At 32.7% G+C, this 12836-nt stretch overlaps 1 protein-coding gene across 4 annotated transcripts in view; it reads right to left on the bottom strand.

Annotated features, from left to right (window-relative positions):
• HERC4 (HECT and RLD domain containing E3 ubiquitin protein ligase 4) overlaps positions 1-12836 on the bottom strand; it is a 131328-nt gene that overhangs the window by 92169 nt on the left and 26323 nt on the right. For 3 of the 4 annotated variants that reach the window (XM_088019910.1, XM_028109495.2, XM_028109497.2), the window contains 4 exons: positions 10800-10959; positions 4557-4633; positions 1466-1687; positions 290-381 (listed from right to left, as the gene is read on the bottom strand). In XM_088019910.1, coding sequence (XP_087876036.1) covers positions 290-381; positions 1466-1687; positions 4557-4633; positions 10800-10959 — 551 coding nt within the window. Of the gene's footprint in view, positions 1-289; positions 382-1465; positions 1688-4556; positions 4634-10799; positions 10960-12836 lie in introns of those variants that run through there. The other variant, XM_028109498.2, reaches the window with a different exon arrangement.

Raw genomic sequence — 12836 nt, 5'->3', positions numbered from 1 at the left:
AAAAGAAATTTTCATTCAAAATATTATTTAAACAGTATTTCACATAAAGCTGAGAAATTCAATACATATTATCACATTTAATAGATCATAATTCACATTTCATAACATAAAACAACATTGAAAATTAAGGAAAATTGTTTTTGACAATAATCTAGTTCTTGTCTTCAAGATAAATTACATTTTAGACATCAGTAACACTCGAGTTTTAATGTAAATATCATGAAAACATTCACTAATTATAAATAACTTCCATGAGTAAAAATAAAGAAGTTTTATAGGAGTACAATACCTTGGTTAGTGCAGCAGTATGATCTTCTCCACAACAAATATAAACTATTTTCTGAGTTCTTAGTGACTTTAGTAAATTAGGAACATACCTATCTGAAAATTCCAACAAGAGACGTTAACGGTATTTTTTAAGTTAAAACTCTTCTAAAATGTGTTTCCTCTACAGCTTCCCAAGCTCAGCAGTGATAAATAATTTTAACTTGATTCAATGATTTTGTAGTACAAGCCTACTTAATTGGGTTCCCAGGTCTTTCTATTCATGCTGCTGTGATAGAGGGTTTTAAAGAGTAATTTAAGTGTTAAGCTGCCTTAACACCAATCTGCACTGAACTAGAAATCAAGGAATTTCAAAGCTATTTGCTTCTAATATCATTCTTTATATTCACATCATGATAATTAAGCTCACAGGATTCTATTTAAGTACTTGAAAATTATACTTTCTGCTATTTTGTAGCAGAAAAGAAATATGTCCTAATCTGACATTTTTCTTATGTAGAACAAAATATTTTAAAATTCTGAGTATTTTTTGCTTATCATTACCAGTTGTTACTAGACCAACAACTCACTTTTGTCCACTTAAGTCATGACAATTATGTTGAATTTTATGAAATTAGTTTTTGTATTTCAGGTATTAGCATCTGAATTAATGTAGTTACGAAAAATCAGTTCCAAGATCCTGACTTGTTTCAAGTAATTATAAATTTTAAAATTCAAATTTTTTATTTTCAAGATTCTAGAATCAATGTTAAAAGTGAAGCTTCAAAATAAAGATTTAAGGACTCAGATTATTTTAATATTTCCTTGAAAAACTCAAATAGACTAACACTTCATGTTACTTTCCAGAATAATTTTACAACTTCTTTCCACCAATGGTGGCCAATAATGTGATTACCAATTGAAGTAATGTTTTTCACAACTTTCTTTTAATGAACATCTAACAATAAAGATTTCTCCAGATATACTTTCTAGAGTTTATTTTGTGATAAAACGGTATTTTCTGGCATTCCCACCATCCCTTAAAAATATTATCTAATGGAATTTTTAAATAAATCTTTCATCCCCTTCTCCACATCAGGGAAGACTTGGGTACATTTCTTTCTGACATCAAGAATCACTGATCCATCTCAAAAGATCATTGCTTTTTAAGTACATTTATCTATAAATAATGAGAACCTACCATTTTCATCATTAAGACCTAGTTGACCAAATTTGTTGCGTCCCCATCCAAAAATAGCTCCAGAAAGGGTGAGTACAAAACTATGGGCTCCTCCTGCTGCAACTTGCATGAAAGGGATTCCAAGCAAAGACTTAATCAGCTGTGGTGAAGCTTGCTTTTTACAGTCAATGCCTAAACCCAACTGGCCATATTTATTTTGTCCCCAACAGAAGACTTCACTTGCTGTAAAACAGAAATTACAAAATTAACTATTTTCCTCACACACACAAAAATTTCATTTGAAGATCATCAGTCACTTTGGGACATTCTCCCTCTCATCAAATGGAAATACATATTCTCCTCTATTAAGTTTATTTCTTATATGGAAACACAATACCACCTAGAAGAACATTCTATATTAGTACACTTTAAGTCTGACCCACTTTACTAATGAATGGGTAAGTCACATAACTGAGGGTAATCTCATTTCCTTATGTTTCTTAAGATAGGACCATTCCTTTTTAATAGTCCTCAAGTCTCACTTTTATTCTGTGATTTATCCCAAGAGGCACTCAACCAGGCTCAAGGCTTCAGTTATTGTATACTGATCACATTCAAAATTTTATCACTAGACTAGACCACTCTTATGAGTAATAAACCCATGTATCTAATTGTTTATCTGACATCTACACTTGGATATTACAAAGGTACCTCCAGCTCAGTGTGTTCCAAACAATTTATGACCCCCACCCTACCTCCCATATCTGGACCTATTCTCCGTGTTCTCCATCTCAATAAATGATATTATAACTGATTCAGTAGCACAAGCCATAAACACAGAGAGTCATGCTGAACTCTCATCTCTTACCTTATACACAGACTGGTAATCAGTCTATCATATATCACCACATAATATACAGTTTTCCTTCTAAAGAAAATATGGCAAATAGATCCATTCCTCACCATCTCTGCTTGTCACTTTTGCTCCCCCCAACTGTCACCCTATTTCGCAATTTTAGACATCTTTTTATTTTATTAAATGGCACTAATAACTGACACACTAATAACTGTTTTTAAAATTCATACTATAAAACAGTATACATTTAAAAGTAAGTTTCCCTCTAAAATTAGATCTTGAGTCCTCTCCCAAGAGACAACCGCTCTTACCAATTACTGGTATGTACTTCCAGAAATATTTTATGGACATACTAGCAGACATCTGTATATATACAAAGAGATATTATTAAAATGTAGATCTGATAAATGTGACTAACTGAAATAGTTATCACAGCCTTCCCAATGACACTGGGATAAGCACTTTTAACAAGGTCTGTAATGTTCTATATAATCTACCTGTTTCCGAGCTCATTTCATACCTCTTCCCTCACTATACTCTAGTGATACTTGTCTTCCTTTACATTCTCCAATGCCCATTTCTCACACACTTGCAGTTCCCTCTGTGTAGACCTTCCCCTCATCTTTGTCTAGTTCACTTCTACTCTCTCCCAGCAGGAAGCTTTCCCTGGTCACCCAGATTACCTTCAGTCCCCCTGTTATAGGCTCTAAATATCCTAAACTTTTCTTTACAGTGCTTTTTCATAGTATGTAATTATACTGTTATTTGTATATGACTGTAACATAAGGGCTAGCAGCATACTCCTTACCACTATATACTGTAAATTCCAATGTGCCTAGTTCATACTGAGGAATCAAAAAAAAAAATCATTAAATGAGTAAAATACTGCTAAAGCATGAAGTCAAACAAGGCAAAAGAATCCCTTTAAGTCAAGACAGAAAACTATCCTCCTCATCAGTAAAACGTTTGGGTTTAAATTGATCTTGGATCTACCTACCAAAATATCAAAAGAAGAGCTGACAAAGTAACAACAAAGAATACAGGGATCCCAGATCCCCACTGCCTACAGAAATTCAAATGCCTTAATAAGGCATTTAAGGCCTTTGTAACATATTACCTCAGCTGAAGGATCAGTATGTCTCCCACGCTCACAAAATCCACATAAAACTACATGCTAATATTCAAATACACAAAATACATTCCTCATTCTATGCCTTTACTAGTACTATCATCTTAGCCAATCCTCAACACTTCCCCTAGCTACTTCTCAACACTTCTCTAATTCTGAATATATTTTATTCGTCTTTTAAGACTTGCATCAAATACCAATTCCTTCTTTATTGTTAACAATTTTATTGATTTGAACTAATTACACTTTTTTCATTTCCATAGCACTTTACTTTGACCTTGATCAAAACAGTATTTTTCTGTCTCAAACTAGTTATTTGTATTATCTGCCCCCTCCACTAGATGGTATAGTTCCTAAAAATAATTCTATTATCTTACCTGTATTTCCCCACAGTTATACCCTAGTGCTGTATTCACAGTAGGCCTGGACATTTAATGAATTAAGTAATACTAATAATGAAGCCACTGGAGCTTATTTTTTAAATGGTAAAAACCAACATAGTAACCCATGCTACAATCCTTAGTTGGCAGATGAAGAAGTTAAATGAATAAGTAACAAAAGCAAACAAGCCTAATAGGATGCTTCGCCTTCTTTGTTTTTATTCATAAAAAGTCTGAGATCAAAGGAGACTGGGCAAGTTATAACCTTCCCACCCTCTATGAAGGCATGGCATTTAGCAGACTATAGAACAATTAGACACAAAAATCAATTCCATGTCTATATACTAGCAATAACAACTTGAAAATGATTCAATAATAAAAAATATCATTTGATATCTAGGGGAAATCTAATAAAAGATGTGTAAGACCTATCCACACAAAACATTGAGAAAAATTAAAAGATTAAAATAGAGGGATATAACATGTTCAAGAATTTAAAGAATCAATATTGTAAAGATTTTCCTAAAATTGATATATAGAAACAATGTCATCCCAATCAAAATCCCAGTAGTCTGAGTCTCTGTGAAGACCGACAAGCTAATTCTAAAATGTATATGGATATGAAAAGGATCAAAAAGAACCAGGACAATCCTGAATTTCAAGAACAATGTTGGGAGGACTTCCTGCTCAATTCAAGTATCCAGTAATAAAATTGAAAAGGGGCAAGAAAATAAAAATAATGCTTACCTTTAGAAAGTGCAAGTGAATGATAGTAACCGCAAGCAACCTGTACTATCTGGATATCTGACAAACTTTTAATATTTCTAGAAAATAAGAAAAGAAATCAAAATCAGTTAATTCCATTTAATAAATGGATCCTGAATACTATTTATTAATGCCATTTATTGACCACCTATTATGTGCAAGTAGTTTCCTACTGACCTAGCAGTTCATGCTATTTTTTATATAAGTCCACTTTACCCAGTTATTTATGCTAACATCAGTAAACAAAATCAAATATGAAAAAAACTAAGAGGTGCAATGAGAAAGCACTTTGAAAAAAGAATTTAAGCAAACTATGCTCACACCTCAAGTATTCCTCATAGTGCTTTTATAATTCAGATATTTTCTTTTATCAACAGAAATCTTTAGCTCAAAGTGTGAAACCTGGCAATATATTTGTATAACAAATGCACATGATCTAATTTGTCTAAAATTGGTGTTTGGCCTAGTTTAATACATGTTCTCTATCAGGTTCCTCAAGAACCAACAGGGATTCTTATCACGTGGTGCTACCAATGCACAAATTATGAAACCTATTCCTTTTGAGCTATCCTTTTCCTTTACATCTAAATCAGTGATATCGAACTTAATTCTTTACTAGAAAAACTTAATTCATATGTATTATGATCACTGATATATTGTCATATTTTTGCCATCTTGCATTTTTTCCTTATATTTTTATAGTTTCTTCCCCCCTTTCTGATTTTTCCTTAATTGCAATATAATTCTGAAGGCTAATTTTTAAAACATTACAAAAATCAAGTAACTTTGTGCATCAGTCATCCCAGGTGTTTCTTATGTAGTACCCCTTCTCCTGGTCATTCTGTTTTTCCTGAATGAATGTTTTCAAGGTAAAAAGGGGGGAGGAAACATATGTTTCTTATTTCCCTTTACCTGATACTGCCACCTGACCTGATTCTGCCATATGAGAGTCCGGAGCAAGTTCTGACCAGAGTGTCGATACCCATGATTTTCGGGAGGCAGCTCCAGCAAATCAAATTTTGAGTAGGAGAAAGGAGAGTTACTCTAATTCCATATTGTTCTATTAAAAATATTTTTATTTAGTGGATTTATGTTAACTACAAAACCTGAGAGTTGCACTGCTAATAATTTAGCAGAATCCAACAAGTTAGCAGGATCCAATGCACCTTCATATTTTCAAATGTAGCAAAATGCCATTTTTTCTGCAATTAGCAAAATCAAACTCTAGCAATGCAAAAACAGAAATAAAAAAATACATGGATATGTGTAACCGTGCTGAAGTTACTAAACATTTACCGTTACTGTTTATATGCATATTAGGCACAAGATACACTGACCAGTGAACTATATTTATTTTTTAACTATATTAACTATTTTTTTTAAAGATTTTATTTATTTATTTGAGAGAGAATGAGAGATAGCACGAGAGGGAAGAGGGTCAGAGGGAGAAGCAGACTCCCCGCTGAGCAGGGAGCCCAATGTGGGACTCGATCCCGGGACTCCAGGATCATGACCTGAGCCGAAGGCAGTTGCTTAACCAACTGAGCCACCCAGGAAAAACTTTTTCCAGGTATCAAGTCCAAATAAAACATTTCAAATACTACACTTTCATAGCACCTTATATTTTTTCCTTCACAGCATTTATCACTATTAATTAGTAGTGTACTTATTCATTTAATTATTACTAGTGTACTGTGCTAAACAATAAGCTCTACAGACGCAGAATATGTGTCTTATACTCACAGGCTCCCCAGCACTTACCACAGTGCCTGGCAAAAAATATGTAATGAATACGTTGTTTAAGGATGGAGTTTATAAAGTCTTTGGGGCTTTAATATTAAACTAGTCATAAAATCTGTCCCTAAAACTTCTAAATTTGCATAGCAATTTATACTGGGGTGACTTCCACATTTCCAAAATTATCATAAGGCTTGGAATAGAACATAAATACTCATTTCTTTAGCCATGTTTGCTACAGCGACAAGGAACTATATTCTTCTGTGGTATTACTGTTTAAAAAAAAATCTCCCTTCATCTCCATGTAAATTAATATACTGAAGGTTTGGGGAGCTGAGGATATGTTTTTCTTCTTTCCTTTTTTTTTTTTTTTTAGCTTTCAGGAATAAAAAAAGAAAAATAGTGAATGGTAATAAGTTACCATATTAGTTCCCCATGTTTCATTTTTCCTAAAGGGATAACAAATTATAAAATTCTTAATGAAACAGAATTTTTTAATTCATCAAAAATAATTCTCTTTAAGTAAAAAAGCTAATGTAGATATTTAATTGTTTTCAATTTTTTAAAATGATTCAAATACAGTTAGGAAGTAAAATAAGCCAGAATAAACTTTGTAAATAAAAATACATACTTATATATACACACTACATGAAGATTCCTATTTAATCAGAACTATGAAGAGAAAAAATCAGAATTCAGACATCTAGGGTCAATATTTTCTAACTGCTTATAAATTTGAAATAACTCCTTAGAGTATGTCAAACATTTTACTTTATTTATTTATTTTTAAAGATTTTATTTATTTGACAGAGACACACCGAGAGAGGGAACATAAGCAGGGGGGAGTGGGAGAGGGAGAAGCAGGCTTCCCGCAGAGCAGGGAGAACAGGGAACCAGATGCGGGGCTCGATCCCAGGACTCTGGGATCATGACCTGAGCTGAAGGCAGACACTTAACGACTGAGCCACCCAGGTGCCCCATGTCAAACATTTTAAATGGCTATGAGATCACTAAATGATTCACTATGAAGAACTGAATCATTTCTTTTCTGTACTGTATTTTGAAAGATGTCTGAAATTTGTAAGAAAACTCTTAATAAACTTGGAATAAGATTTGTACTCCCCTCTGTTGGGAAGTCTGCCAAAATATATTAATTATTGGATATGGGTGCTATTGTACTGTTATACTTTACAATTTAATGTACAGGGGCATTAGAGACAGAAACAAGGCACTTCGAGTTGTTTGTGAAGGTAAAATTCCAACACTGTTGACAAAGACTAGTAAAAAGTTTACATTACATAATTAAAAATTTCAGAACTAAAACATTAAATATTTTGTCAAATTCAAGCTCAACAAGGTGTTTACATTATTTTGTATGTCAATTATACCTCAATAAAGTGGTTTTAAAAGTACCCAGTGCTCATTACATCAAGTGCCCTCCTTAATGCCCATCACCCAGTTACCCCAGCTCCCCACCAAACTCCCCTCCACCAACCCTCAACTTGTTCCCTATATTTAAGAGTCTCCTCTGGTTTGCCTGTAGACCTGCATTTCTGCCTAGTTATTTCTTTTTATGTAGGATATATGTTACACCTTTTATATAAAAAAAAGTTAAACCTAATTTTACTGTCTTTTGTTTAGTTTGATGTAAGTGGAAATACATACTTTTCCATGCAAACTTTAGAAAACCAGTTGTTGGCAATAAAATTGTAGGGTTTTTTTTTTTTTTAATTCTGTTTCTTGGACCTATGCAATAAAAACTATGAAAGGATGGTATAACATGATCCTTGTGAGAACAGCTATTTCTGGATTATAGAAACTAATTAAATATGTTTGACTGTCTGTTCTGGATGATTCAGTGGCTCAGCTGCTGTGGGGCTCCACTGGGGGCTTACCAATAAAAACACATGAAGAAAAACTTTAGCTAGAGGACATTTAGACTATAAATACTGAGAGTTTGTGAGGACTATCCCAGACTCTCAGGTCTTAGCTGATCTAAATAGCCCTCCAAAGACAAGGCAATTAGTGGCAGCCACAATAAAGGAGACTTTTTAACCTTCAGTGGTAAAAACCAAGCAGCAGTCGTAGGGAAAAGACCCTCTCGCCCATCAACACTTGCTAGGTGTATCCTTCCTTAGCAACATGCTCTAGAACAGCGGACTTTTACTTTTGTGCTGGCAGGAGGAAATCAGCTCTCAGCTGGCTAAACCATCTCTCCTTAGTATCAAGTCATATAAAGATATACCTCAACTAAATTTGATGTTTATTACTATCATCTCCTCTTGCTTGAAACAATAGTATGATTTATCTATCACTGGTCTGGAGTATGTTATTTATCCCATATGCTACTGGCTTGTGAAATTCCTTTAGTAAACCTGTGTTAAAATAGATGGCAGGCAAAGACAAACTCAGTCTCTGAGCATGATTTGCCCCAAACAAAATATACTGAAATACTAAACTGCCCTTTAACACATGAATATATCAGTAAAAACTACATATATGTTATAACGAATCAGATCAGTCCATTGAAAACTGAGTAGGTTGAACAGGAGAAGTGCCTTAACACAGAGCTTAAAAGTTAATACACATATTTAGCAAATTCAAAAACATACAAGTTTAAACCAAATGACTCAAATAAGATCTCTTTCAGGTCCCCATCCAGGTTCATGAAATAGTGAAGTCACAAATACATAATTTATTATAGGGCACTGTTCAAATAAACTGTCATATAATAAAATTCTCTCCTTATAATTACCTTTCTTTCCATTTACTAAGTATCTATGAATTACTGACTGAAATCCCCTATACTAGAAGTGAAGAGCAACAAAAATGTAAGTATGATTTTAAGAAACCAGTGGAGTAAATGTAAATTAAAAAGCTTTGACATAAATCATGGTTTTGAGATGGTGATTCAGAAAGTCTCACATGTAAGTCCCTTTTCAATCATAAAAACACAAAATTTTAAGAATCTTAAATTAAAAATCCCATTCTCCGACAATTATTTGTGGGAGGAAATAAAAGCAGAAGATATGACAAATGTGAGGTCACTAAGTTTCTATGAATGCTTTGTATTATTATCTAGCCAATAGCTATTTGGTTGCAAATTACTATTTCCTGATATAAATCAAAATTGAAATGACTAAAAAATTCAATTTACTTAGCTTAAGGAAAAAAAGTTTTCTCCCAAGAGCACCATCATTAAGAGATATTAAAAGCATAATGGGAGTTGTGTTTGTTATTTAATTGTTATAACAAAAGAAATTAAGGGGACTTGGGGAGTTCTGTGGAATTTAGTTACAAGATCAATCAAGGAAACATGAGAATATGATGTATCCAAAAGTCTCAACTGACAGTTTTTACTAGAACAGATATAAAACGTTAAACTAAAGACCAAAAAAAAACACTTTTCATAAATTAAAACAAAGCAAATACTTTTAAGTTCTCAATAAACACATACGAGGAAAGGTCACAGGCTTACTAAAGGAACTAACTATCTTTCCTAGTTAAATAAAACTCATTTCTAACAATAAGTTTCTGTTCTGAAATATATTATTAGTTCCTGTGTTCCATTATCTTATCCTAGTAAGTTACATCCTATTTCTTAAACCAAAACAAACATTAATCAATAAGTTAAAAACAAAATATCTAAATGTGTATAAAAATAATGCTACCTAGATTTATATCTAAAATTAGTTTAATACCTTTGTTTCTCTGGAGAGTTTTCTTTTGTCCCTATAACTATTACTAGGAAGGAAGAACAAGAGTTTAAGGAAGCAAGAATTTGTATAATTTAAAAAAAAAGTGTGAGTTACTGTATTATTTATGTATTTAAAACAAATTGGATACTTTTCTTTAAATCTGTATATTTTTACCTAAATATGTTCATGCTCTTAAAATTTTTAATATTAAAACAATGGTATGCCCTATGTAAAAGACTACACAACATTAACAAGGCATTTATTTTTTATTTTTGAAATAATTCTATGATGAATTAGTAACATAAATTAAGTCGTGGCCATAGCTTTGTAAAAAAGTGGAAAGTGACTGAATTCTTTTTACACTAAGCATGAGGGACTTCTATATTCAATAAAAACAATAAAACACAAGATAGAGAAACATGCAACCAACCAATGTTTAATAAATATTTCAATGGCTGGGGTACTCAAGATAGAACTAGTAGTTTAAATTAGCCTAAACCACTTAAAATTTTTAGTAAGAAAATAGTTATAGTAAAGTACATATTCCCCATCCCTTTTCTTTACAAACATAAATAATTTAGGGGAAAATATGTAGTACATAAATAGTACATAAAAAATAGCACTCAGCCCAAATTAAAGGCAAGAACCTACCTAGTAAACGTCCTTAAGAACTTAAAAGGGAGAAATAATTAGATGTCACCTCTTACTTGCCCACAGTAAGCAGAATAATTTAGAAAACAAATTTATTATAAAAGATTGTTAAAGACCTCTTTTTGGTCACCTTTGTTACCTGGGTACTCTGATACATTCCTCTGATCCTAGCAGGCCAAGCTGTCCATCAGAATCGAGACCCCACGCATACACCTGGCCCTTGTCATTTAGTGCTAATGTATGAGCTTCTCCACATGAAACAGCTACGATATTTTGGGCATCCAGGGCAACAACCTGCTCTACAGAAACCAAGAAGAGAGACATTACATTCTAGTTTTGAACTACCAATGAGAATAAAACAGTCTTCATCTTGTGCAAAAAAAAAGCTTAAGAAAATGATAAAATACAGACTAAGTAAAACACTATAGTTACTCTGAAAAATTTAACAAGTATGTGCCATATAAAATTCTCATTGTGGTAAATACAGATATACATCCTAGGGCATAAGCAACTCAAAATATTAAGTGACTTGAACATTTTGGGGAAGAAGTTAAAGGTTTATAAAGTTTCTCTCAGAAAGTGCTCTTCATTCAAAGCCATTACCAGTAACAGAAGAGTCCAGCTGAAAAGGGAATAATTTAAATATCCTGGGCCAAATTATTTAATAATGAAATCATAATTGACATATACTACTATGGAGTGATTCTGAAATTAATAATCTGAATTGGCAATTTCTGATAGAAAAGCAAATTCTTTACAGATCTCATAAATAAAGCATCTACTAGATATGCTGAGGAGGGAACTGAAAGGCAATGTAACCATAACGAACAGGTTTTAGTTTATGGACTGCCTTATCAAAGACATAAAAACCCCATATGTGGTTAAAATATATTCAAGTTTTAAACCAGAAAATAATTTAAAATACTGGTCCTTCATTAGATCGTCAGTAGCCACTGACACACCAGCAAAGAAAGTGAAATTGTTTCCTTAGTCTCCTTAAGATGTGTAACATCTATCAGTTTACTACTCTACTACTACATGTTTTTTTTTAAGATGCCATTTGAAATGAACCTTTTTTTAGCTTACTAATAAAATTATAATTTCTGTCTTCAATAAACTGAAAGCCTCATGCTGAAGAGCTGTTAAACTGAATCAATCAGGGTTTCTTCTGAAGCACACTTTAGCTCAATGTAGAAATGCAGCTGTTCAGTAAAGAAACCAACTGCATCAAAAAAGTTTAAATCCCTATGGTTAGAGAAATTCACATTCTATCTGGATTACTACCCTGCATTTTGGGGTGGGAGGTTAGCCCTAGATAGCCTCTAAGAATCTATACAACTTTAATGATATTATTTAAAGTACTTACCTTAAAGTACTATGAGTTAGTAACTCGTGAAGCTGGTGAACAGTATGTGGAAGTTCATTATACTAATCTTTTGCTATCTGTATATATTTTGTGTATATGTTTTTAATGAAATTATATTGTAGGAATATACAAAACAAGCAAACAAAGAGAACAAGATATAACACATTGTCCTCCCCAAAAAAATCAAGAAAAAGGACTTACAAGTATGATGTCATTTATTTACATCAAAACATTATCATAAATCTTAATTATGAATAAAGAAGTAAAACACTCAAAAGATCTGTTCTCTTTCACACAGGCCCCAGAAATAAGTCAATGTATCTCCAAGACTATCCTCAAAGGAAATATAGTAAAGAGCAGAAAATGACAAGATGACAAGACAAATGAGTAAGACTGGTCAGTTCAACAGCTAGTGAAGAGTACTTAAATTAGATAGCAATGGCTATAAAATCAAAGGCACCAAAATCCAAGAAACAAAGAAACAATAATCATTCATAACAAACACTAGTATTTACCATATACCCTTCTGCTCCAAAGACTGGAGTCACAATGAGAATAAAACATTTCTAGCCCTCAAAGGGTTTACGGTCTACAGAAAAACAGGTGAGATAAGGACTGTGATTAAATGCTAAGATAAAGATAACAAAAGGCACCATGGGAACATGAGATACTTTTAAAACCTTCAAAGATACTAGGAAGAATTCTGGAAGACAGTAACACTTAAACACTAAATCATCAGCTGAAGAAAGAGGAAGAGATTTCCATGTAGCCATTTGAAAAATTCTTACACCAAAACAAACTAAAAACAAA

This window comes from Eumetopias jubatus, unplaced genomic scaffold, assembly GCF_037043125.1.
Source record: "Eumetopias jubatus isolate StellerSeaLion01/CBP00866 unplaced genomic scaffold, mEumJub1_p1.0 scaffold_17, whole genome shotgun sequence".
NCBI classification, from domain to species: Eukaryota; Metazoa; Chordata; class Mammalia; order Carnivora; family Otariidae; genus Eumetopias; species Eumetopias jubatus.
Note: the sequence above shows the minus strand (reverse complement) of the source record. Positions and strands in the feature narration are given on the sequence as shown.